This window comes from Tiliqua scincoides, chromosome 4 (assembly GCF_035046505.1).
Source record: "Tiliqua scincoides isolate rTilSci1 chromosome 4, rTilSci1.hap2, whole genome shotgun sequence".
NCBI classification, from domain to species: domain Eukaryota; kingdom Metazoa; phylum Chordata; class Lepidosauria; order Squamata; family Scincidae; genus Tiliqua; species Tiliqua scincoides.
In genome coordinates this window covers 106,618,479-106,644,803 of record NC_089824.1, presented here as the reverse complement: position 1 = coordinate 106,644,803, position 26,325 = coordinate 106,618,479, and the positions used below count along the sequence as shown (strand labels likewise).

Here is a 26,325-nt window from a genome sequence, read left to right as displayed (position 1 = left end):
GTCTGAGGCTAAGAGGCAAAGAAGGAAGGCCCATAGCCAGGGAGACAGACCAGGGACAGACTGCACTTGCTCCCGGTGTGGAAGGGATTGTCACTCCCGGATTGGCCTTTTCAGCCACACTAGACGCTGTGCCAGAACCACCTTTCAGAGCGCGATACCATAGTCTTTCGAGACTGAAGGTTGCCAATACTTAATAATAATTGAACAGTGATGAACACAGCTAAATTTCCTCCAATCTTTGATTGCCTGTTCCAGCATCCCATAAAACTAATTTAAACAGGTAATCCAAAATATAGTTACAGGATGGATGGAGCTGTGTATCAGGAATGACAATGAAAACACCAGCAGTGTATTAAAAATGAATCTCATTTCCTCTTATTGTGTGTGTGAGAGTGAGTGAATGAGAGAGAGAGAGAGAGAGAGAGAGAGAGAGAGAGAGAGAGACAGACAGACAGACAGACAGACAGAAAGGTATAGCATACATTCTGAGCTACAGGATATACCTGATTTGATTTCTACAAGTGTCTTTGTATCTATTTCATGTTTAGCTTTGCCTGGTGTTGGGATTCGAAGTGGTATAACTTGAGGCACTAAGACGGAACCTGCAGTCATTTTTTCTTACATTTGTCTATTAAATAAACAAAAATACATTATTATTTTAAATACAGGCATGCAGTAACAAATACATGTTGCAGATCCACTCACATGTTCAAAATAACTCTTCTCAAGAAAATAACATGTCTTCTCAAGAAAATAACATTCTTTAAAAAATTCTTTAAAAAATTCATTCTTTAAAAATCATATATGTCATCTACCTGTGCTAATCATGTTAGGACCCAATCCTATCCAATTTTCCAGTGCTGGTGTAGTTGTGCCAATGGGGCGTGTGTTGCATCCTTCGGTGGGGGGCAGGACAGTCACAGAGGCCTCCACAAGGTAAGGGAATGTTTGTTCCCTTACCTCAGGGCTGCATTGTGGTTGTACCTGTGCTGGAAAGATGGATAGGATTTCACTCACAGCCCAATCCTATCCACACTTTCCTGGGAGTAAGCTCTATTGACTCTAATGGGACTTACTTCTGAGTAGGTATGTATAGGATTAGGCTGACAGTCATTTACCTGTGCTAACCTTCACTTGTTTGGCCAAATAAGAACATCATGCTATAATGTAGTAATAGTAACATTTATAAATATATAAAAGAAGAAACCAAATTGGTCTGCATCTTACCAACTGTGTGAATTCAAGTACATGTGCTTGGCAAGCAAACAAAAAGAGAAAGCAGTGAGCAGGCAGGCAAGCAAGCTGGATAACATGATACTGCTGCCATCATAGGGCCCAAACCTATCTGACTTTCCACTGCTGGTGCAGCTGCAATGCAGCCCTGAGGAAAGGGAACAAATGCCCCCATACCTTGAGGGAGCCTCTGACTGCCACCCCACCACAGGATGCAGTGCACACCGCACTGGCAATGGAAAATTGGATTGGACCCTTACAGTCCAATCCTATCCACTCTCCTGGGAGTAAGCCCCATTGATTGTAATGGGACTTACTTCTAAGTAGACATGCAAAGGATTGGGCTGTTACAGGTAAGTGTAAGTGTGGATAGGATTGGGCTGCTAGTCATCTCTTCTCCAGAGGAAGCACGGCAGCAGCAGTGATGACGCAACATCCTATCCATGCTTACCTGGGAGTAAGCCCCATTGACTACAATGGGACCTACTTCTGAGTAGAGACGCATAGGATGGGGCTCTGAGGCTATCCTAGCCACACTTTCCTGGCAGTAAGTCCCATTGACTCTAATGGGACCTACTTCTGAGTAGACATGCCTAGGATGGGGCTCTGAGGCTGCAGTCCTGGCCACACTTACCTGGGAGGAAGCTGCATTGACTATCACGGGACTGACTTCTGAGTAGACAGGCACAGGGTTGGGCTCCAGCCCCTTCCTCGGACGACGAACAGCGGAGTCTGGTGACTCACAGCGACGACGAGGCCCTTTCCCTTCCCTCGCCGCAACCGCTCAGCGACCTGCCCCTCCGCCCCCGCAGCCTCAGCCTGGAAGGACCGCAGGAGGCGCGAGCGTCCGACCGGCGCGGTCTCCACGGCAACCGTCGTCGCCGCGGGACGGCGGCAGTTGACGCCATCGAGGCGCGCCTGGAGCCTGGCGGGTCCTTCCGGGAGCGCTGGTTGCCATGGCGGAGGTGAAAGTGAAGGCGGAGGCCACCGAGCCTGTGGAGATCGAGAACAGGTGGGGGCGGGGCGGGAGGCCCCCATGCAGAGGGAGGGGGCGGCGGGGAGAGGCAGAGGAAGGAGCGAGTGGGAGTTCTGTGGTCTCTGTGGGACCCACTGAGCTGCCTGGTGGGAGGCGGGTCTGTCCGTCGCTGTCAGGCATGAAGAGCGAAGGAAGCCTCTGCCTCCCGCTCCAGCGCCTCTCCTGCTCCCTCATCTATCTATCTATCTATCCACATTGCTCAAACTTTGGGTCGGGACCCACCAGGTGGGTCGCAGGCCCATTTCAGGTGGATCCCCATTCATTTCAATGTTTGATTGTTAATCTATTAGACTTGATGCTCCCATGGGATGTGACTGCATTTGGGGACATTTCAGAGCTGTACTTTGAACAGGCTACTGTGTCAATGATTTTAACAGTATTATTATTATTATTATTATTATATATAATATATTTTTACACACACACACACACACACACACACACACACATATATATATATATATATATATATATATATATATATATATATATTTATATTTAATAGTCATACTATGATAGTCAGTGGGACTTACTCCTGAGACTTACAGCCCAGGATTGTCACACATTTTCCTGCTTGAAGATGTCACTTCTGGTCATGGCATCACTTCCTGACAGATTCTCCTTCTAAAAGCGTTTCCCAGTGCTAAAAGATGGAGAACCACTGATTTAAAAGATGTTTATCCAGCCTTTCCTCTGCTGTAGCAGGTGTCCAAAGCAGCTTACAGTTTATAGGGGGGGGAGAAATACAATTTATCAAAACCATAAACTCAAAACAGGTTGGAGGAGGGCAAAACTTGACACTCCAGGAACTACTGTAGAGGCACAGGAGGCAGGCAACCCATCCCTCAAACACCAAACAAAAAGGTTTTGAGTCCATGCCATGAGGGAGGGGGGTGGATCTTAATTCATTTACATAATTACATAATTGTGTCGCCACTACCAAGAAGGCTCGCCCGTCGCCAACCTCAAGAAGGTTGTGGTTTGTAAGCTCTTTGGGTGCAGAAGCCTGACTGTTACTTGTACTACTGCATAATGCAGCACGTGCATGATAAAAATGTATTTTTTAAAGATGCATAGAGTGCTTTTTTTTGCACAATAGAGCATAGCAGCTTATCCTTTTGTACCTGGCATGCAGCCTGGAGCCCTGACTCCTCCCTTTATTTTGAAGAAAAGATGCCTCCCCTTCTTCTCTTGACAGCATTTTGAGAATGAAGTCCAAATACATTTTGGGCACTTATGAATGTTATACTGGTACTCCTGTACCATGACTTAAACCTTCTGCCGTTCTTTGGTACATGATCCATGTTATCTAGGCTTCTCTTAACAGCACTGTTTTTATAATGACTGTTCGGAACTTTTTGGCAATCTCCTACTCTTCTTCTGAGGCATTAGCGGCAGTCTTTGTTGAAAGAGCACTTATTTAATGAAAGTCCACTGTCCCTAAAGTAGCTTTTTGACATATGGGATCATCTAGGCATGCAAAACTTCAGGCTGTCATTGTATGAATGAGATTGTAACGTCGAGAGGTACAGTTTTGGTTTAGGAACAAGGAACAGGCACTAGACTGCTAGTGATGAGCAAACACCACTACCTAAAACATAATTTGAAGTATTTCTCGAGTTAGGTACATCTCAAGCAAGAACTGGCAGTTAAGGTGGTGGCCAACTAACAGTTTATTTATTATTTATTTATAGAATTTATTTCCTGCCTTTCTATTCCAGTAAAGGGCACTCAAGGCAGCTGTTGAGCGGATGCAAATTCTTTGTAACCCCTGAAGATGCTTTCCACAGCTGAAAGCGAAATGTCAGGACTAGATCCTACAATATATTATAATCTATGGCTTAAAGATTCAAGAAACACTTCAAATTATGTTTTAAACTAAGTTATGAAAGCCTGACTATGTTTGTAAAACACCACTATCGATCTTGATTTGGAATGAACTTGGCTGATACAAGTTATCTTGTCCCACAAAAAGGAAAAACAAAAAGCACTGTTTCTGAGCCCATTCTGGTTTGGGCTGTTTCTGTCTTCCCACTCTTAAGTCCTACTCCTCTGTGTCCTTTCGCTGAAAACTTAGCTGGTGATGCCAATGAGGAAGCATAGGCAAAGAATGGTGAAGATGACTGCAACCCAGGCACCAAGGACCGGAACACACAGTTTTCCAAAGAACCTGCACACTCAATATCTATGACACCCTGGGAAACTGCATACTCTTGGTGCTTGGGAGCAGGGCCCATGAGAGAGGGGTAAAGGGGGTGATTTGTAAAGGGGTAAAGGGGCCCAGGGTCATAAAGGGGACCCAGAAGCCAAAGGAGGGGACCCAGAAATTTCCTGGGATCTTACATTTTCCAGTTCTACTTGGATTCACTGCCTGTGCAGGATGCTGGGGTTGCCAATGCCATATAGTTAGATAGAGATGGGCTCTGCATTGGGAGGCCCCGTAGGCCTATTAGACTTTTTCCCTCAGTCTGTCCACTTCTGTTTCACCCTCTCCCCTTTGGGAAGGGGCCTGAAAGAAATTTGTACCCCCTTATAAAAGTCCTCTGAGAGGCCCTGCTTGGGAGATTGCAATTTCCTTTGCTCCAGGCAAAATAGAGGCTTTCCAGAACATACATGTAAACCACCCATTGTCACAGCACCCCAGGGACTTCATGCTCAGTATTCATGCTGAGTCCCCTTCAAGTGGAATGGCTCAAGACTTCCTGGCCAGCTATCAAAGTGGGTATCTGGATCAACTCACACTGCAGACAATACCCCAGGCTTTGTGTTTCATCAGATCCAGTGATGGTGAATATGAAATAGGGAATTTCAAATGGGGAATATATGGTCTGACCATAACAAACAACTCCTTTGTTATGGTCAGACCACTACCTGACTGAGTTTAGATTTGCAGAGGCTTCTAACCTCTTTCAGGGTGGAGGACTTGCTTGCTGCACAGTCCTATACATGCCTACTCAGAAGGAAGTACATCATTTTCAGTGGAACTTGCACTGAACCATGTTAATGAATTGTGTGTTCTCAGCCATTTGAAAAGAAGAGTTTGTTGCACATACAAACCAAGCAATTTTTACTTCTTGCTCTAATTTGCTGGTTCTTATCACAAATGGTGGTTTCTGAATGATGGAGTGTTTTTTTTTTTAAACCTACAGCCACTATACTAAGCTTATGTGACATACATGATGTTCCTGAGACACTGTTCTAGTCAGTAGCAGATAACTGTAGAAGAATATGATTGATTCTTGAAGGTCATCAGAATCCTGTGTGTTGAGAATGAATCCTCCTAAACAAAATAAATCAGTTCAGTTAGTTATTACCATAGTGCTCACAGCATGTACTGACATACAGTACTAAAAGTGACACTGTGAAAAGGGAGCTCGGCTTATTATTTTTTAGCACAGCTGCATCAAAACTGATAGCACTAGGGCTTCATTGCTGTGTGAAAGTTACCTGTTGAATTTCCGCAGTATAGACGGTATGTATAAACCAATTTAGAGGCCTAGTCTGGACCCCTCCCCCTTTTGTGGTTATTGAGCACTAACTTTTGTGCACCTTCATCCTTGTATCCATTTTCCTTCACCACCAAACCATACAGTTGTGTTGTTGGCCATTACACTGGCTTCTTGCACATGACTGTTTTGCATGTTTAACAAGCATTGCCAGTAACAGATTTTGATTTTTTTATTTAACCTTTCTTTTTTTGTATATTGAGCTGTAAAAGTTGTTTTTTGTGTTTGTACACTGCTTTGGAGTTTTCTGGGAGCTGAAAGATAGGACAAAAATCCCTAAATAAACAAGACTGTATATAAACTAGGTAAATTTTGGGAAGGAACCAGCAATGGTGATTGATGATACCAGGCAAGCTTGTTATCAGCTGGGCCTGAATTTCAGTAGAGGTGATGAACTTGTGGGTGCCATTATGAGTCTAGCCCACCTCTTTTGAACTTCAGCACTGTCACTGCAGTGGTTATGGAAAAAGGACCATGCTTAACATAGGTGACCCAAAATGCTGAGTTTTAAGTAACTGTCCTTTGGTGAGTTCTGTATATGGTGGCCTTTTATTTGTTTTTTCTGCTTTCTCCAGGATCATTGAACTATGCCATCAATTTCCCCATGGCATCACAGACCAGGTGATTCAGAATGACATGCCCCACATGGAGGCTCAGCAAAGGGCCATGGCCATTAATAGGCTGCTCTCCATGGTAAGAACTCCTATTTTATGAAAGATTTTACAGTGGTTGCTTGAGAAAAAGGTTGAAAGAAGACATGTGGGCACTCGACATTGCCCCCAAAGATGCCCTGGACCTGCCAAATGGTCCTGCCAGAGGTGCCAAATAGTGGGCAGCATGCAGAACAGCAGACCCTGCACCAACGTGGGAAAATCACTAGGATGAAGAAGCTTGAGAAAAAATGCACAAATAAGGAATTCTAGAGCAGTAATCTGAAATAAAAATATTTGTTACGTCTTGTTTGAAAGTACTGTATCATTTTCTTGAGGTTATGTGACTTCCAGACTAATCTTCCAAGCTGCTTTGACTACTCAGGCCTAGGTTTATTGAACCTAGCATGCTTTAACAGTGCTGAATTTTTACCTTATTATCACTAATCCTGAGAGCCAGGATGGTGTAGTGGTCCAGGAGTTGGACTTAGACCTGGAAGATCCAGGTTCAAATTCCCACTCAGTGAAGCTGTCTGGGTGACCTTGGGTCAGTCACTATCTCTCAGTATCATGTACCTCACAGGGTTGTTGCGAGAACAAAAGAAGGAAAGGAACCATGTATACCACCCTGAGCTCTGTGGTAGAAGGGCAGTATAAAAATGTGAAATAAAATAAATCTCCCCATCTGATAGGGCCAGCGGAAACTATTGGGCCTCCTCTCCACCAGTGCCACACACCCCCATCCCACGTGCCCCTTACCTAACTCCTTCCCCTGAGGCTCTTTCATCCAAACAGACAATGTTTATTTAAACATTCAGTTTCTTAATTTAAAGAGCCTGCCCAGCAGGCTCTGTATTTCTAATTGTTTAAAAAGCCTGGTGGAGGAAGGCACAAGGGAACAGAGAATACTAGGAGTGATCTTAGCATTCTCCACATTTCCTGTTTTGATGAAAACGTTATAGGGGAAGAAGCCAAGTACATGAGCAGGACTGTTGTGTCCTGCTTTGAAAGAAAGGGGCCAGTAAGGAGGTTGGTTCCATCAGCAGAAGAGTAGGGGATGTCAGCAGATATCTGTGTGCCACCCCCTCTACTCCCCCAAATCTGTCGCCTGATGCAAATGTTGTTATTTGCTTCATGGATGGGCTGGTCCTGCCACACTTCTTTATGCAAGCTCTGATGCCTTTGGATTATTTTGCATATTAGACTACCACAAAACCAGACTGATCACTGAATGTATGTTCAACAGAGAGCTGTAACCAGTGGGATCCCTGACAGATGCAGCTGTTTAATACATTGCAAGTTTGTCACATTCACACAGTATAGTTTAAACATATATTTAAAGCATCATATATCTACGTCTAAAAATATAATACATGTAATCATCTTTAGAGGAAGGAAGATGTAAAATCCTAAGGAGAAAAAGTGTTTATTTCTCCTGATTCCAATAAAGCATCAAATTGCTTGACCCAATATGTAATGAATCCAATTTAATTTTGTGGTCAAGCATAATTAATGTTGTTTCTTAAAGTGAAAGCATTACTGTGGAAATGCAGCAAAACTTTAAAATAGCATATATTCTCTTAGGGACAACTGGATCTTTTGAGGAGCAGCACTGGTCTTCTCTACAGGATTAAGGAATCTCAAAATGCCGGGTAAGCTCTGGCTGCTGAGGTAACCACACTTTCTTTCTGTTTCTCTGTGTTACAAATGATCTAGAAGGAAGTCACAAATCAGTTTCTCGGTATGATAGCAATCAGCATGACAAATACTATTTTTATGTCAAGCATGTGTAGTTATTTTCCATAGACAGAATCTTGGGTAATAAACTGATATTTATTAAAATAGCATCTTGGGTAATAAACTATTAGTGGGAGGAAATTAAATAACCAGCTTGTATAAAGATCTTATATCTCTGTTTAATATTCTTCTGTGATCACTAGTCTTTTTGGGCAGACTGAAAAACAATCTAGCATACAACGCTGTACTGATCAAATCTTCTGGGATCTTCAAAAATAACAGTTTCATCTTTTATTTTGATTTATACAGTAAAATGAAGGGATCTGACAATCAAGAAAAATTGGTCTATCAAATTATAGAGGATGCAGGCAACAAAGGTAGAGTTTATTTTTTCCCTATGGAATACTTCACTGTGGGCTTAATGAAAAAAGCATTTTTTTCCCTCTGTATTACTATAGCTATTACTGTAGCTCTTTAATCTTTGAATGTAGAGAAGTTGTGAAGGTTCAGTTGACTTAATTTTCCACTTTTTAAAATACAGGTATTTGGAGCAGGGATATTAGGTATAAAAGTAACCTTCCCTTAACTGAGATCAACAAGATCCTGAAGAATTTGGAAAGCAAGAAACTCATCAAAGCTGTGAAGTCTGTAGCTGTAAGTGATTCATGATTTTGAACAAGCAATCTATCATTATGGAGCAGGAGCAAAGAAACATTAGATTTGCTCTGACTTTTATTACAAGTTCTGTATAGCTTTAAAAAGTACCTGAAATACGACCAGAAGAATGGGCAATTTGCATGTTGGTACAGTATTTTTGGGGAAATACAGTGAGTGGTAGCAGAATTTGCACCTGAGTGACAGGGAGCAGCAACCAGTCCTCACTACCTGAAGTGTGTACCTGCAGGATACATGTTGTGATTTTTCCCAGGTTTCCAAATAAAAGAGAGTTATAGTGCTGGCATTTAGCATGTAATCATCCTTGAGGATTCAGACTAGTTGCTTAGAGGCAGGGATTTTGGTAGACCCAATTTGTTATGCAGGAATGAGAAAAGCTGCATTTGACTGACATGTTCTACATAGCTGCTAAAGGTACAGGTGGCCTGTCCTCCTTTGCAGCTGGTCACCCTACCTCTCTATTTCTCTGAGAATAAACAAAAAACCCTAAATGAGAACAAAAACTGTGGTGATAGCACTTTGGCACTATGATCCACTTGCAGGTTCCAACCCACTAGTAGATGACCAGTTAGTTGTACAATGATATTGAAACATGTTTATGACATTTTTTCAGGATAATGGTGTCTTTTGTGGTGATGCATTTTTTCTCATAGGGAAGAAAAATGGTTGAACAAAATCTCTGTACCATTTATTCACTAGGCTTCCAAGAAGAAAGTATATATGTTATATAACCTACAGCCTGATCGTTCTGTGACAGGAGGAGCTTGGTATAGTGACCAAGACTTTGAATCTGAATTTGTAGAAGTGTTAAACCAGCAGTGTTTTAAATTCTTGCAAACCAAGGTAAATGAGCTTCCTGTTCCCTTCTTTTGTGCACGACTCTTTGTGCTAAAAATCTCAAAAATGTAATGGAAGAAATTCCTGCTTTGTGGGCTCTTAACAGGGTTTTCTCTGACAGTATTGTTAAGCTGGCCAAATTATATGTTCTGAAAAATAGGCAGAAGCAGCTGCTGGAGGAAATTTTTCAGGAAGTGAAAAATCCATTTACCCAAAGTCCTTGGATTATCTTTTTTCATTGCAAAAACATTCTGGAAGAATGAATATGTATTTCTTATGGTAAGTAATAGAACAGTTTTCTATTACTGCTGAACCATATTCACCAAGGGTAGGGGGAAAGTATTGCCCACTACATACATCTTCCTGTATATAAAAAAGCCTGTTTGCAATGTTCTATTCACTCCAGTGTGAACCAGAAACAGAATGTACCAAAGGGCTCTGCAAATAGCTCAGATTTGGTTCTGAATGGTTTCCATGCAGTTGTATGGATAGAGCAAACTGATTTCTGTTTTGTATACGGTTAATGCCTGTCCCTCACTGGCGTCACCAAAGGCAAGAAGCAGGTTTAACTCCACCCCAGTGGTTCCCCCAAATATTTTCCTTTACTTTATCCCATGTAAGTGAATAGGAGACATTCAGTCCTCTAGGGAGAAACAAAACACCATCTTTGAAATCCTCTTTGCAGTGGAGACAAAATCTGCCTACTTCTTCAGCCTCCATTGGCAGTCCAGTTGGATGCATTGAATGTGCATGCTTGTGTTTGCAAATGCTCAGGATTATCTGTGATTATCTGTGATTATCTGTGTAACACACATAGCATCATTCTCTTCCAACATATAATGATGGATGTTTCAGTATTTCACAATAATGAATAAGTATTCCCAAAAGTTTAGGTAAAGGGAGTTTTGTACAGTGGTCCCTTCTCATCTGTGGGCTTGAATTTGTCACAATTCAGGTGCCAGCCCTGTGTCTGAAAGGCCTCAAGGGCCTCCGGTCTTCTGGTTGCATCTGGGAGGTCCTTTGAGGGCTTTTTCGTGGATTTAATTATCTGCTGAAATCAGTATCTGGGTCTGGGAATGGATTCTCCTCAGATACCGAGGACCCACTGTATATTATGTTCTATGATTTAATTAATTCATTTGATGTTGAATTAATTTTGTTTAAAAGGCTCTCTGTGGGCCACATCTAACATAATCTCTGAAATGATTACACCTTCAGAATGTACTCTTCTTGACAAATATACGCTACTTCTCTACAATACGTTGTCTCCACCTCTATTTCTGTAGGCTGAAGCAGCTCGAGAAAGCAAGCAGAACCCCATGATACAGAGAAACAACTCATTTGCATCCTCTCACGAAGTATGGAAATACATCAGTGAGTTAGGCATAAGTAAGGTAAGGCGTTGGTTGAATTTCTCTCTTTTTCTTCTCTTTTTTGACAATTACAGTTTGCAAAAGAATAGTTGTGGCATTTCTTTGCTGAAACCATGGCTAATTGGATAACTTGTTTTTCAGCCACTGGTCATTGGAGGAGGAGGAATGCTGGATGCCAAGGGAAGGAGATAGGCCCTCCCATCCTCCTCTTGGCATCCAGTCCACCATCTCCTCCTCCTCCTCTAATGGCTAGCTAGTGGAAGGAATGCTGGGAGCCCAGCATTTCCAGTGGCCGTTAGAGGAAGTGGTGGCAGCAGCAGCAGTGCGGGACACCAAGGGAGAGAGATAAGCAGAGCAGGCACAGGTACCTCTCCCTATTATTTCAATTAATGACTACAACAATGCCAAAATTGACAGTGCTTATAATTCCCTTTGCTTGGAGGGTGAAGGAAAAAGAAAGAAAAGGATGTTCAGGGGGCTACAGCAAAAAAGTTTTTCATATTTGTTGCTTAGTCATCAAAGACTGGCAGTAAAGAGGAAGTGGGAGGCACTTTGAAAGTGCCTGCCTCTTAGTGGATGTATAGGAAACACCCAGAGTCATGAACCATTGTTGGGTGAACAAGTAGTAGAAGAGTTCTTGGTAAGGAAATTCTCCTGTTCAAGTATCAGTGTGTGTACTGTCTTTGGTTGGAAAATGCTTCATTTGTTTGTTTTTTATCATTTTTTAAAAGGTGGAATTGTCAATGGAGGACATTGAAACCATTTTAAACACATTAATATATGATGGAAAGGTGGAGATGACCATAATTGCTGCAAAAGAAGGAACAGTTGGCAGTGTGGATGGGCGTATGAAACTGTACAGAGCAGTCAACCCAATCATACAGCCCACTGGTTTAGTTCGGACACCTTGTGGGCTCTGTCCTGTAAGTTACTTCTTGGGAATAATATGAGGCCAGAGTTATTGATGTAACTCATGTAGACTTAGCTTTGCATGTCTTGCCTAATGAAAATTAACATACAGTTGGCCCATGGTATCTGCAGGGGTTCCACTCCTGGAACCCACGTGGATGCTGAAACCTGTGGATACTTGAATTCATGGGCTGGGCACTCACTAGATATCTGGACCTGGCTGGTGTGCAACCTCTCCAGGCCTCAGAATGCCCCACCTGGAGGTGTCGAAAAGGCACTTTGGGACTTTCTGAGGCCTGGAGAGTCTGCGCACTTCAGAAAAACTAGAAGTGCCCTTCCAACATCTCTAGGAGCCTTACTGAGCCCAGAGAGGCTGGATGCTTCCAGTTACGTCCAGGAGCTCAGTTGGGGCCCTCCACCATGGGTTTGGAGCCCGTGGTGTGTCAAACCTGTGGGTTCTGAACCTGTGGGTAGAGAAGGCCCACCTGTACATAATAAATCCTGTAGTCCAACTACAAACTAGAAAGCTGGAATGGACTGTCATTCATTCAAAACTGGGATAGTTAAATTGCATTGTGATACCTCCTCACTGAGTCAGAGTTTTATTGCCAAGATTATAAGGCTTCATTAACATTTGGTTTCACACTAGTAAATGTTTAGTAGTTTCTGTTGCTGTCCCCCAGATATGTTATAGCAGTTTTCCGTGCTTATCTCTATCTTCATAAGCAATTCTGGCTGAAAGGCCACAAGTGGGAGCCAGAGCTGCGGATAGCAGTCAGATCGTTGGTGATAGCATCAGTCATTTGCCTAAGGGCAGGAAGTGTCTGACTCCAGCTATTTGATTTCCCCTGTCCCTCACTCTGAACAGATGATTGATATTATCATTGACAAATTAACAATGCAGACTTTGTTAAATGATCCTGCCTTTCTCCTACTCACCCAAAGAGACCAAGATGGCTGACATTGTTTTTTCCCCCCTGCATATTGTAAGTAGTCCTGTTTCCAAGGGGTTCACACTCGTAAAGAGAAAAGAAATTAGGCAATATTAAGATAAAATAAACAAAAATATAATTCTCTCTATCTCTCTGGGTGATTGTGAGGATTTAGGAGCACTTAAGGAGGCAGTAGCAATTGTAGGTGGTGATGGTCAACTGTCACTCTTCCTTTTTTCCTCCTCCATAGGTATGTTGGTGTTTCTGTGGCCACTGTGGGGTCACAGTCCATTCTTAAGACCACAGACCACATTCAGCCTTGAAAAAAATGTGTACAACAACTGACTGGTACACATTCACATAACTGGATCTTTTAGCAACAGGATTAACTAACTATTCATGCCTTATTCTCTCCTTAGGTTTTTGATGACTGCCATGAAGACGGTGAGATATCTCCATCAAACTGTATTTATATGATGGAGTGGCTAGAATTTTAGCAGGAAAATGAAAGCAGTCAACTTCAAGAGTTTCTGGCAACCAATTCACTCTTTTATGTGAACTTTTTTCCCTTTGGGAAATAGTACTGTACATATGGGAAAACGTTTGAAAATGCTAATTTTTTTTCAAGGAATACCACTTGGATACATGTTACATGTTGCAGGATTAAGATTCTGAGAATGTCTTCTGTACAAGACATGGAAAGACATCAATAAAAAGAGAAGAAAACATCTTAATCCCTTGCTACCCAAACTTACCTTTGTCACAATGCTTTCTGTGCTGCAGATGCAGCACTCAGAATTAGGAAGTATGTGTGATGCGATGATGTCATTGCCAGTTACTTTCGGGTTGGAGACCATGGAGAGGTGCTGAAAATGGTGGTAGAAGCCTCAGGGCAGGTGGGTGGGCTCTTCAAGTGATGAAAACTTCACACACAGAACTTGACCCATCGAGCCTAGCCTTTTACTGCTGTTTTCAGTGCTGTGTCAGATGCTTGCTGCTGGGCAGTGAGCGTTCCGCCCTGCCCCTGCGCATTCACTGTGCTGCTCCTGCAAGCTGCACCTCACAGATTGAGGACCACTGACTTAGTCAAACAAGTCTGTGTGTAGGCTTCAGGGAGACAGGTGACCTGAAAAGATGGAACAAATCTCTTGTACTGAGTAAATGTTGAAGCCAAGTCCCACAGTGTGTCTTTAGGTTCACATTGTGGAGGAGAGCAACAGCTCAGAAGACTAATACCCAGATATGTTTTTAAAGGCCTGGGAGCTAGGCAAGAGCACTACCATGCTTATCAGGTTAGACTGAGGCAACACTGAAACTGAGAGTCTCTGTTTTAATAATATGCAATATATGCTTAATAAGCATCCTTGTTTGATATTTTATATTCTAATATCCCCCTGCAGGTGTCAGGGGTCCTAATCCCTACCATAGGTGGAGGAATGGGATTTGTCTCAAGCTGGTAGTAGGTCTGCATTTAAAACCATAGTTTGATAAGAATGATAAGGGTTGTAATTCTTTTAAATCTCATCACTAATTGAAACCACCCCTATCTGGGTGTAAATAACTGTATTTGCTGCCTTGTTGGACTTACCTCTTCCTTTGTTGACTCTCAGTCCATCAAAATTGCAGTGCAATCCTGAGATCTCCCTGGGCTTCCATAAGTCACTTATGCCAGCCCGAAAGTATTGCAAACATGCTGTAAGGCACATCTGCGCCTCCATTTGAGTTGAGGATGCTGGTGCAAGGACATGCGCTGGCCTCCCCACGCCAGAGCAAGCCCCTGGGAAATGTTCGTGCTGGCAGCAGGTTGTTGGCGCAGGGGTTTGGGGAGGGTGGAGGGAGGACATTTCGGGGGCATTCTGGGGCAGGAGGAGAAGGGTGAACAAGTAGGTGCCAGAGGCTGATAGGTACCCAAAGCCAGGAGGGGGTGGGACCAGCTTCTGGCACTTAGGCCAGATCCTAACCCAAGCAGCTGGCCTAACTCTGGGCTGCTCAGATCTGCACCAGCAATTTAGCTGGTGTAGATCCAAGCAGCCCCATTGCAGTGACTGCGGCAGTCTTTGGGGTAAGGGGAAAAAATCCTGAGGGCTTCAGCTATTCATAGCTGTAGTAGTAGTCCTGCCACTGCACCCACCCTCAATTTGGGCCTCTGAATAGGGGGCTAGTTGGGTGTAAATAAGGGCATGGGAAGAGTGTAAAGTCCTGGGTCACAAGTAAGGAATTGTGGGTGTGGGAAGGGTATCTAACATCAAACTGATATGCACACATTAGCTAGTGATAATTCTTTATCTCCATGAAATGCTTTCCTCTGATTTCTGCAGATTAACTGTGCTGCTAAAGGCACAGAGTAGGCCAGAGTGGGGTTTTTTTTTGGGGGGGGGGGATCAGCTAGTGGCTCTAGTTGAGGGCATTCTTGGTAGAGTCTGAGCTAAACAGATCAGATTGATAGGCTTGTTTTGGCATATCAAGGTTAAGCGGATCAGTTTATCACTGCCCTAGGTATGTGCATTGCCTCTGAGGACCCAATCCTATCCAGCTTTCTAGTGCCAATGCAGCTAAAATGCAGCCACGAAGTAAGGGAACAAACATTCCCTTACCTTGGGGAGGCCTCTGTGTCTGCCTCCCTTATTGGCATGGCTGCATCAGTGCTGGAAAGTTGGATAGGATTGGGCCCTCAAATGTAGATAAAGTCATTCATTTTCCTGGTTCCCTTGTAATCCCATCCCATCATTGTGCAGCTGGTCTCCCACCTCCCCTTTCCTGTAGGTGGAGTTTCCCTAGGAAATGGCTTGGCAGGAAGCGAAGTCTGTATTGCAAGAGGCCAGACTGCACACCCTGCTTTCCTTCTGACTACAGCACTTTTTGGGGGGGGGGGGGGAGCACTAACAAGAGAAGCACCAGGACAATAGCTAGTCTTATCTAGAGCTTCTTTCCATGCAAATAAAGAAGAAATTGGTTGCCTAAAGAGTAGGCTCCAAATCTTGTAACTTTACACCCATCTCAGTCTTTTTTTTTTAATTTAACCAATCCTGTGTGTGAAGGAGGTTAACTGCAATATGATGTGGCCATTCGGAAGAAGGTTCTTGGTGTTGTATGTTCCAGTCTGGTGGTGGTCTTTTCTTCTGGTGGTGAACAGTCAGGAAGTTGCTGTGTTCGCTGTGCGGTATCAGGTGCTGGAAGAAGTGCCGGTTGCAACAGTGTTGGGAAAGCTGTCAGAGGAACTTGGAAGGACAGAGGCCACAGGAACCTTCCAGCTGCTTCAGTCTTCTGCAGTGCTGCCAATACAGGTGGACTCTCAAGATGGCTTGTTAAGTACTGTGGGAAGACTGGACAGGGAGCAACTCTGCCCTCAAAGAGAACCCTGCGTCATCTCATTCAGTGTTGTTGCTGCCAAATTTTTGGTTTTGATCAATGTAGAGATTCTTATCTTGGACATCAATGACAATGGGCCTCAGTTTCCCAAAATGGTACTGGAACTGGATATATCAACAAGTACGCTGTTGCAGACAAGGATCCCTTTGGACCATGCCCTGGATGCAGATGCTGGATCTAATTCCCTTTGCTCCTACCGCTTGTCACCCAGTGAGCACTTTGCTTTGGAGGTATCAGCTGGTGCTGAGGGAACTCAGTGGGCTGAGTTGGTCGTAATTAAGGAAGTAAACCGAGAGCTCTACTCCTCATTTGAGTTGACTTTGACTGCTTTTGATCATGGAGAGCCTCCAAGATCTGGAACTGCTTTAGTGAGGGTGACTGTGCTGGATTCCAGTGATGATAACCTGATGTTTGCCCAGACTTTTGTTACAGTGGAGATCAAGGAAGATGCTTTGCCAGGGACTCTTTTGACCAATCTCACTGCCATAGACCCTGATCAAGAATCTAACAGAAAGATTGAGTACTCCTTCAGTAAACACACTTCTGCAGAGGTGCTTAGGACATTTACCATTGAGACTCAGACAGGCCATGTCTTCCTGCAGCAGTCATTGGATTATGAGAAAAACCGGACATATGAACTGGTTGTACAAGCCACATACTATGGTGCTAATACAGTTCCAGCCCACTGCAAACTATTGGTATGTGTTCTGGATGTCAATGATAATACACCTGATATCCATGTTGTCTGGGCAAGACATGCTGCTGTGCTTTCAGAAGCCCAACCCAAAGGAAGCTTTGTTGCTCTGGTGACAGCCTCTGATCCTGATTCAGGCAATAATGGGGAGGTGAATTGCTACATAGGGCAAGGCAGTGAGCATTTCACCATGAGAAGGATTAATCTTGACAGCTACATGTTGCTGACAAGTGCCCCTTTGGACAGAGAGAGTTGGGCAGAACATAACCTCACCTTATTAGTTCAGGACCGGGGAACTCCCTTGCTGACTGCAATCAGGTACTTCACTATTCACGTCAGTGACGTCAATGACAATTCACCTTGTTTTGAAGCCAAATCTTACAATATTTCCATTGCTGAAAACAGTGTCCCACCTTCAGCTTTGCTGGTTGTCAGAGCCCATGATGCAGACACAGGCCTGAATGGGAAAATTGTTTACAGAATCTTGGACCCTGTAATTTCAAAGTGGTTCACTATTGATCCTCGTACTGGGGAAATTTGGGCACATGCAGCTTTAGATGCTGAAAATATTACCAGCATTGACTTTCTTGTGCTAGCTGAAGATGCAGGGCAGCCTGGATTATCTGCCAGTGTTTCTGTGAGAGTTACCGTACTTGATATGAACGACAACTCACCAGTGGTCATAACGCCAGAGCTTGAAGGTGGCTGTGCGAGCATCACTGTCCTTGTGGACATTGACACTGGTTATGTGCTGATACACAGGGAAGCAGGGGGCTCTGATCTATTCCACTCAGTTAGTGCTCCTTTGCTGTTCACTATGTCTGCTACAGATGCAGACTCTGGCTTGAATGGGGCATTGCGCTACAGCATCCTGCACGGTAACGAAACTGGAATGTGGCTCCTTGATCCCCAATCAGGGCAGTTTTATCTGAGAAACAACAATGCCAGCAGCCTTGTAGGCAGTGAATGGAACCTGGAGCTGTCTGTGAGTGACCAAGGAGTGGTGCCTCGCTGCACCAGAGTTCCAGTGAAGGTAACTTTTGATGGCTATTATGAGCACATGCCGAATTCTTTCCCTTTGTTCCAGCCTCTCAGCCATTCCGCAGTGATGGGAATCTGCCTCGTGGGGCTTCTCACCATTTCTCTGGTTAGCTTGGGATTGGTCATGTCTCTTTGTAAAAGAGAGAAGCATGGCCACATGGCATACAACTGTCGGGAAGCAGAACATGCCTATAGCCAACAGCAGCCAAAGAAGCCACTCAAACTCATCCAGAAAGCAGATATCCATGTTGTTCCTGTGCTGCGGCGGGGAGATGTTGAACAACCTCAAGCCAAGATAGAGAATCCCCCCGAAACTATCTGGGTTGATGCTTTGGGGATGCAATGCCACATGACTCCAACTCTGTACAGGACCCTCAGGAACCAGAGAAATCTGAGCACCCTTGCTGAGCAGAATGAGGGATTTGCCTCTCCTGCAGTGCAACACAGACCTTTTTGTGCTCAAAAGTTCAGGTATGCCACTGCTCAGGATGCCCAGTCCACTGCTTCAAAGTCCTGTGCCAAAGATCCCTTGTCAGAAATGGCTCCTCAGAACAATGACATGCCTAACCTTAAGGCAGGCCTAGAGGCGGCTTGCAGTCACCAGCGCATCCTAAGGAGTTTGGTGAGGCTTTCTCTGGCAGCTCTTACTGAGCAAGGTCCGGCAAAGCAGCTAACCATGGACTCAGCCCCTGTGCAGGTAAGAAGCAGTTTTCAGATTGTGAGTTGGTGGCTTATGGGATATATAGATATGGTAGGATGAAAAAGTGTGGGTGGGATACCAAAAAAATCTTAAAATGATGCGGTATTTTAATTACTTAAAAGTAAATTATATAATGCTTTTTTAGTTTCAAATAATTAGATTCTTTTTTAGAAAACAGACAAAAAGTCAGATACGAGCAAACTGAGAGGCTCAGTGAGGGCAGCAGGCCATTCACCACTCTGCTTGCAGGCTAACACTCATTCATCTACAGCTGATAGGAGGAGAAAATTCAGACTCTGGCCTGAGCAAGCCACTGGACAGTAAGGGCTGGCAGATCTTTCTGCATTGCAGCTTCTGAGTTTGCTCACCTAAGTCCTTGTTCTCTTCCCACCTAAAAGTTTTTCTCAAAGTTTCTATTCAGTAGAGTAGAAACTGTTCCTCTGCTTTCCCTTTGTCTGTCAGGGTCCTTCAGGAATCTGTTCTCACCCCCTTGCTATTCTTTCTTTCTGCATGCTGATCCTGTTCATCAAATCCTTCGTCTTTTAATACCATCAGTATGCTGTGTGGCAGGGATGTCAAACTCATTTCATACAGAGGGCTGAAGTTAGCATTCATGGTGCCTACTCAGGGCCAGAAGTGACATCATTAAGCAAATGATGCCCAGAAATAAGAACTTTGTTCTCACACAGAAACTCATTAGCTGCAAATGACAAGGGAAAATGTGCAAATCTTGTTCTTATTTTCAAGATATGAGTGAGCCCAATTATTAAACTGGGACAGCCCCATTATAATGGAGGCCAGATAAATTGCTTCTGGGGGGTGTATTTGGCCCACAGACTTTGTTTGATACCCCTGCTGTATGGGGTACAATTATGCTTTGTGTCCTACAGCTTTCTCCCTGTCTCCAATCTCACCTCTCCAACTGCCTCTCTGACAGTTCAACCAGTAAGCTTCACCATTTCAAGCTCCATGTATCTTCCCAACATCTCATCTCTTTGTACTCTTCCCTTTTTCTTTGCCAGTGTAACCATCCACCCTGTTGAACAAGCTCAAAGCTTTATCTTCAACTTTTTTCGCTATATCCAACCTGCCACTCTTTATGCCTGAAACTCCAGATCACTTGCAGGATGACTCCTCTCTTACTTTCTTCAAATCCCTCCTCAAAACCCAACATGAAGACTTTGACACTACCCCTAGTCCCTCTGCCTTCCTGCAACTAAGCCTATTTATATGTGAAATGAGCCACATATTCTTCACTCCTTCACTTGGCATCACTCTCCTCCCTTTCTTTTGCCCCTTTAAACTGATTGTGAGCCCTTTGGAGTAGGGATCTATCCTTGGTTGTAAAACACCCTGCACTGATGGTGTCACCACCACCACCACCACAAATGTCCAAAAACGGTTGAGTCAAGTAGTCAGTACTGTACAGCTTTCTGTACAAAGCAGTCCATATAGACAGATCTGGCTTAGGATGGTTGGGTGGGTGAGAAATCTTTGGCTAGTGGAAAAAAGAGCGTTAGACAGTATAAATAGCCCAAACAGTGCAAAGGAGATTGGGGATATCCTGTTAGGAAGCAGCTTTGGTAGGAAATGTTTGCAGCCATTGGCTTTTCCTGTCTTTCAGCAGATTTCGCAGCTGCTCTCCCTTCTGCACCAGGGCCAAGTACAGCCCAAGCCCAACCACAGAGGGAACAAATATACTGCTAAGCATGGTTTTTGTAGGTGAGTTTTGAGCATGGCATATGCCCCACCCTTGTAAAATATCCTTTTTCCCATCATTACGTATATCTGAGCCTTTGCCTCACTGGGAAACTGATAAGTCGAGCTACGTGACTTCTGCACAGTGGCCTTCATCGCTCTGGTCTAAGTTGGGATTGCCAAGTTTCCCCCCCCCCCACGCTATGATCTTATCCTTGTACAGTTGCTAATGTTTTGGTCCTGTTCTTGTAAGCCTTTAATATGAGCCCCTACTGAAATTAAGCAGGCAAAGATTTCCCCCCCCCACCATGTATCTCCATGTTAGGAGATGAGAGCATAGCAGAGAATCAGGAAGTTCCTGGCGTTAAATCTCACTTTTGTCATGAACCGAGTAACCTCAGGGAAGCACTGTCTTTGAGATCCACCACTGCACTCTTTAGTATGCAATTATATTCACCTTAAATTGTTGTAAGCAATGGTGTAGTGAAGGGGGACCAGGGGGTCAATTGTCCTGCGTACCATGCCTGGGGGGTGCCTTTCAGAGGCCTTCTGAAGCCTGGAGAGGCCATGTGGTGCCTGTTGGAGACTCTGAAGGCCTGCTGGAAGCTTTAGAAAGGCACTTTCAGTTTTAGCAAAAACTGGACGTGCCTTTCTAAGGCCTCTGGCAGGCCTTCCGAGGCTCAGGTAGGCCATGTATGGCCTCTCTGTGACTCAGGCCACCTCCCAGACCCCCCCCCCCAGGAATGTTCTGGGCATCTGGCTCCTGGGGGAGCTTGTGAAACATTCCATGAAAGCAAATAGTGGTATGCTGGCATTTTGTTGCATATACAATATGACATCTGGGTCTGAAGAATAGAAAAGGCTCATATAGTGAAGGAGGTATAAAAAGTTGGCATGTATATGGACTGCCTCTTCACTGACATATTTAGCGAAACGTGAATGGTCTGCCTGGGATGTTGTCTAGAGTCTCATGGCTCTGACTGTTCCTCCCTGTCCATGTAGTCAATGGGCACATGAGCCTTAGAGTCTTTGGTGGTAGGGAGGGGGGGTTAAAGCACAGGGCCTCCTCCTCCTCTGCCCAGCGAGGGTGACCGCAAGGTTTGTTTATGGACAGGAGTGTGTGTTAATGGGTTATTATCACATTTTAATACCACACTTCCTCTAAAGAGCTCAGAGTGGTATACCTAGTTCCTCCAGAACCACCCTAGGTTAAGCTAAGAGACTAACTGGCCCAAGGTCACCCAGGAAGCTTCATGACTAAGCAGGGATTTGAACCTGTATCTTCCAGGTCTGAGTCCAATTCCAAAACCACTATGCCATCCTGGCTCTTGTTCCATCCTGGTTGTTCTATTTCAGGGGAACCTACCACAGCTGTTGGGTACATGCATTTTTGGTTGTTAGAATTTGTTTAAGGATAAGCTAAGAAAGTCATGATGTGGGGATGTAATTCCTCTTGTGTTGGGTGGAGGGAGCCCAATCAATGTTCCTGCTTCAGCTCTTTGTCTTCCACAGGTCCCCAAGTCAAGATGGTGAGGATTTCATCACTAAGGAGGGTGGTGACAATGAGCATTGTAACTTGGAGCTTCTGGGAGAGAAATTAGAGAACCTACTGGACTCCCCATCTGGTAAGACATGCATTGCACACACCCTTTCCATTTTGGTAGTGCCAAGTCTCTTGAACCATTTCCTGGCTGCTCTGGTACCTTCCTATGCCCACTGTATAACAGAGGAAACACAATGGCTAGCCAGTCTTGCCAGACACATTTTCCCAGTTACTGTATTTGTGTTTCCATCTTTAATCCTAACTCATAGAATCACGTCAGGATCCAGAGAGGGGCCATGTGACTACATGCTGATCCAAGGCAGTTGGGCCTAGAGTAGCATGCTCACTCCTTTCCTCTTCCCCTTTGTTTGGATACACAGTTTACAGGGGAAAGAAGCCTTGGAAAGGAGTGAGCATGCTCCCTTGGAAGCCCTACAGAGGGAAGGGATGGAAACACAAATACAGTAACTGGGAAAATGGAAGGGAGCCTTTGGAAGGCCTTCACTCCCTTCCTGTTCCCCTCTCTTCCCCTTTGTTTGGATACACAGTTTACAGGCCTTGATAGTCTGAATCAGCCCAGAAGATCAGGCTAGCCAGAGGAGCTCCCTAGGCAGACCCTCTTCCTAGAATAATACTGAGCCTCAGAGGTCTCTGTTAAAATCACTCTCGCAGTAGTGCTGCAGAGCAAGAACGGACAATCCCACTTATGTCCCAACAAGGCACATTGTGAATAAAATGCAAAAGTTTGTTATTTTAAAAGTAAAATAAAAGGAAATAACCAAATCACATACAAGAGAAAAAGTAAAAAGAATTCACTTTAGTAAAAAAAAGTTACTAAATTAGGGCCCAATCCTATCCAACTTTCCAGCACCAGTGCAGCCCCGAGGTAAGGGAACAAATGTTTCCATACCTTGAGGAGGCCTCTGTGACTGCCTTCCCATCACAGGAAGCAGTGCATACCCCATTGGTACAGCAGCACCGGCACTGGAAAATTGGATAGGATTGGGCTCTAACTCCTTGCAGTGATATCTCTTGCCAGCATTGGATGATGCTTTGATTATGTATTGATGTTATTCAAGGATAGAAACTGAAAAAGAGGATAATCATAATCAGTTTGCTAGGGATGGGGAGGACAAGTTGTTCTTCCCTGAACTGACACTTCACTGAAAATCCTATTGAGCCCCCACCCCCACCCCACTTTGGGTATTTCACCAGGCATTAGAGCCATAATGGGTAGCCACACAACACCTTTTCAAAAATTGAATTATCAGGATGCTTATTCTGCAATTGGTACCAAATTTTGCATTTAAACAGTATACAAAACTCATGTAGTTCTGAGTCCTTTCAAGATTGCCTAATCAATCGCCTTTATCTTCTCCCCTTCACCACCAGGGCTGGAACTGGACCAGCTGACTGAAGCAGATCCAACGTGGATGGCCAGGCTGTCCCTTCCACTTTCAGTTGACTATAGGGACAATGTTGTCTCACCAGACGCTGTGCAATCTCTACCCACCAAGGAAGCCAAAGGCAGTGATGAACCTCACACTTTTGCAACCTTTGGCAAAACGGCCAGGGATGAGCTAAACACAACAGAGCCCATGCTAGCCAGCACCTTCTTCTCCGAGATGAGCACTCTGTTTGACATTATCTTGGCTCAGAAAGCCAGTTCCCACATGGACTCTTCCTTGGGGCTCTTGCGGCATCTCTCAATATGCAGCAGGACCCTAGAGCTGGGTGGAGATGCAACAGGGGCTGTCAACAACAATTATTTAGGGAGCAGAACTGGCAACTACAGCAGCAAGGATATATGAAAAAACATTACAGACTCCCAACAAGTGCAGGTGACTGTGTGGGAGAATAAGAGGGAGGATATCATAGGCAAACTTCACCTCTTGTTGATCAGCTATCATCAGCCAAGCCTCTGGTCCTCACACACAAAGCAAGCCCTGCTGTTTATTGACATGAAATGGGAACTGATGTAGTGCTATAACATGCACACTTGCTGCAGAAAACCAGCATAATGGGCTCTGAAATCTCGCTTGGACAGTAAAAGGCCATTTGGAACATGTACTGTAATTTTGGCCTCTCGTTTGTTGAACAATTTTGCATGGATTAAAACTGATGGGGGGAGGAGCAGCCAGCAGAGAAGCAGCAGTAATTATGGCAGACACTGTGCTAGCTAAAGCTGAGGAAATACTGGCTCTTGGTCAGATTCTGAGCCTCCAGCAGGTCCTTCCCTACCTTTTTCAAGCTTTCCTCTACACAACAATGAATCCTAAAAGCTGCTGCTTCTTTAAGAAGAAATGCACTTTGATCGCCTCCTAAACTCCAGTCACTGGTAGGAGGGGATTTCAGTGTGTATAGCAGCAATTTTCAAACTTTTTCATGTCACAGAGCACTTGACAAAGCACTAAAATTGTCAAGGCACACCATCTTTTTTTGACAATTGACAAGGCACACAGGTGGGGGCTCACATTCCCCCAATGGCCCTATTAATCAATGACCCTCCAGAAATCCCATGGCACACCTGCAGCTCATTTGTGGCACACTAGTTGGTATATAGTGACGAAGAAGGTCCTCATGCCCCATAGCATTTCTGAAACCTGCCATATGTACCTATGTATAAGTTTATCTCATGGATAAGTCAAGGGCAAATTTTAAGTAAAAAATAATAGAATTTGCTATTATCTGTGGATAAATTGAGAGTAAAACTTGGGGATGCATGAATTATTTGAAAAACACCAGTAATCATTCTAAGGCAGCAAAAAAGGAGCCATTTTGCCTTGTTCTGAAGCAGAAATTCTCCCAACAGGAAGAGGTAAAGAGGCTTATGGGAGTTGTAGGCTTTTGGGGGAATACAGTACAGTACTTCTGTAGTAGCTGCCCTCATAAAGTTTACAATTCCCATAAGCGTCTTCACCCCATTGGGAGAAAAGCTCACTATGGCTTTGTTTTTCTAATAGAGTATATGAGGAAGAGATGTTTCTAACATGCCTATAGCATGGTTTTAGCATGTTTCTAGCACAATTCATTAAAAAATGTAAGGCACATGGTGTCAAACATACTTTGGGGTGTTTTTTCAACATTCAGTCATTGCCTCATAGTAATTAAAGTTATCTTAACATTATTAACCTCTGTATGTTTTTAAAATCCCAAGAATGGATGGCTCCTTGTGTCCAACTTCAAAAAACCCTCCTTGACTGCCTCCCCTACAGGCTGTGGTGTCAACAGTGGTCCCTTGCTCTGACAGGTCTGGGAAGCATGGGGTTAACACCTTAGCTTGTAGTGACTGTGCTGCACAGCTGCAGCCACTTAGAGGCAACAAGGCTCTCAGGGATAAAAGCAACACCTGGAGGAGGAAAGGCTGGAGGAAGGAGAGTGGGTTAACAGACTGACTGACGGACAAGTGGACTAATCCAGATTGCTGGGTGGTAGAGGACTGAGGGGGCACTGCTGTACCCTGAAGAGTTGTTGCTTTGAGAACCAGGAGGAGGGACTCTGCAGCCCCATAGGCAAGCTATCTACAGGTTACCTTTTCCTTAGTGCTGAGGGTCAACAATAGTTTTGTACACTGTTAGTGCTTTGGATTTGAACCAGGTGAGCTAATTAGCTTAAAGTGGGCATAAGTTCTCCAGGAAAAGCTTGGAATGGGAATTTGGCAAAACACTGTACAAGATGGCTGTGCCCGGTTGTCTCCTCAGGACAGAGCAATAGGATAACATTGCTATATGGAAGTAGTCGTCTTTTCTAGCTGAGCTCACATTTCAAACTGCTAGCATGGTGAGCATGCTAGAAAGTGAAAAGTGAACATGATCCAAGTATGCTGGAAGGGGAAAAAAGAGCAGCTCTCTACTTCTAGAAGCTGGAAAATGAACACAGCCTGTGGTGCATCAGAACAAAGTAAAACAGTTTTATTTGTTTGCTTTCTGTTGCTGACTCAGAACAATTACTGGTAAGTTAGATGGCTCCATTTTTTAAAAACCCACCCACTCCCCCACGTGTCCCACTTCTCAGCTCGGTCTCCCTCTTCTCATCAAGCAGCTATTCTTAGGAGGGTTTTTCCAACCATATTGACCTGTGTATAGGTCAACCCATGTTTTCAGGGTCAATTTTTAAGGCATAAATTTTTCAACATATAGAAGCATATATAGTACAAGCCTGAGAGTAGCTTGCGGGTCTCACTGGGTCAATGACTCAGAGTTATTACTCTTATTTTGTTAAATTTTCTTTTCAATATCAAGTATCACTACTACAGTACTAATTGTAGTACATTTCTATCCCACAGTTCCTCTAAGGAGCTCAAGGCAGAATTCATTCTTCTTCCTCATTCTATCCTCACAATAACCCTGTGTGGTAGGCTAAGCTAAAAGATAATGACTGATCCAGAGTCAC

The 26,325-nt window shown here is 44.1% G+C and overlaps 3 protein-coding genes across 7 annotated transcripts in view; 2 read left to right on the top strand and 1 right to left on the bottom strand.

The window, feature by feature from the left end:
- The window catches only part of DZANK1 (double zinc ribbon and ankyrin repeat domains 1), a 36,257-nt gene extending 34,137 nt beyond the window's left edge, over window positions 1-2,120 (bottom strand). For all 4 annotated transcript variants that reach the window (XM_066623443.1, XM_066623444.1, XM_066623445.1 and 1 more), the window contains exons 1-2: window positions 1,868-2,120; window positions 504-628 (exon numbers count right to left, since the gene is read on the bottom strand). In XM_066623443.1, coding sequence (XP_066479540.1) covers window positions 504-612 — 109 coding nt within the window. In that variant the 5' untranslated portion in view covers window positions 613-628; window positions 1,868-2,120. The remainder of the gene's footprint in view (window positions 1-503; window positions 629-1,867) is intronic.
- Window positions 2,121-2,169: 49 nt separating this feature from the next.
- On the top strand, window positions 2,170-14,223 carry POLR3F (RNA polymerase III subunit F). The gene is made up of 9 exons (XM_066623447.1): window positions 2,170-2,245; window positions 6,351-6,468; window positions 8,010-8,077; window positions 8,472-8,539; window positions 8,704-8,816; window positions 9,537-9,680; window positions 10,961-11,068; window positions 11,779-11,970; window positions 13,308-14,223. Exons 1-9 carry the CDS (start codon window positions 2,190-2,192, stop codon window positions 13,383-13,385), a joined length of 945 nt encoding a protein of 314 aa, XP_066479544.1. The 5' UTR covers window positions 2,170-2,189; the 3' UTR covers window positions 13,386-14,223.
- A 1,520-nt stretch (window positions 14,224-15,743) lies between these two features.
- PCDH12 (protocadherin 12) lies at window positions 15,744-25,060 on the top strand. Of its 2 annotated transcripts, none has more exons than XM_066623463.1 (4): window positions 15,744-18,689; window positions 20,320-20,414; window positions 21,903-22,015; window positions 23,326-25,060. In XM_066623463.1, the coding sequence occupies exons 1-4, from the start codon at window positions 15,942-15,944 to the stop codon at window positions 23,742-23,744; spliced, it is 3,375 nt and encodes a 1,124-aa protein (XP_066479560.1). In that variant the 5' UTR covers window positions 15,744-15,941; the 3' UTR covers window positions 23,745-25,060. The 2 variants fall into 2 exon arrangements, with proteins under 2 accessions (XP_066479560.1, XP_066479559.1); XM_066623462.1 differs by having other exon boundaries at window positions 20,317-20,414.
- Window positions 25,061-26,325: the final 1,265 nt, after the last annotated feature.

Bases quoted from the DNA above. Each gene is read 5' to 3' on its own strand.
- PCDH12 (XM_066623462.1), top strand. From the start codon at position 15,942: ATGATGTGGCCATTCGGAAGAAGGTTCTTGGTGTTGTATGTTCCAGTC. The intron at 18,690-20,316 runs GTAAGAAGCAGT...CCTGTCTTTCAG, and splicing joins TGGACTCAGCCCCTGTGCAG to CAGATTTCGCAGCTGCTCTC. The intron at 22,016-23,325 runs GTAAGACATGCA...CTTCACCACCAG, and splicing joins CCTACTGGACTCCCCATCTG to GGCTGGAACTGGACCAGCTG.
- POLR3F (XM_066623447.1), top strand. From the start codon at position 2,190: ATGGCGGAGGTGAAAGTGAAGGCGGAGGCCACCGAGCCTGTGGAGATC. The intron at 8,817-9,536 runs GTAAGTGATTCA...TTTATTCACTAG, and splicing joins AAGCTGTGAAGTCTGTAGCT to GCTTCCAAGAAGAAAGTATA. The intron at 11,069-11,778 runs GTAAGGCGTTGG...ATTTTTTAAAAG, and splicing joins GTGAGTTAGGCATAAGTAAG to GTGGAATTGTCAATGGAGGA.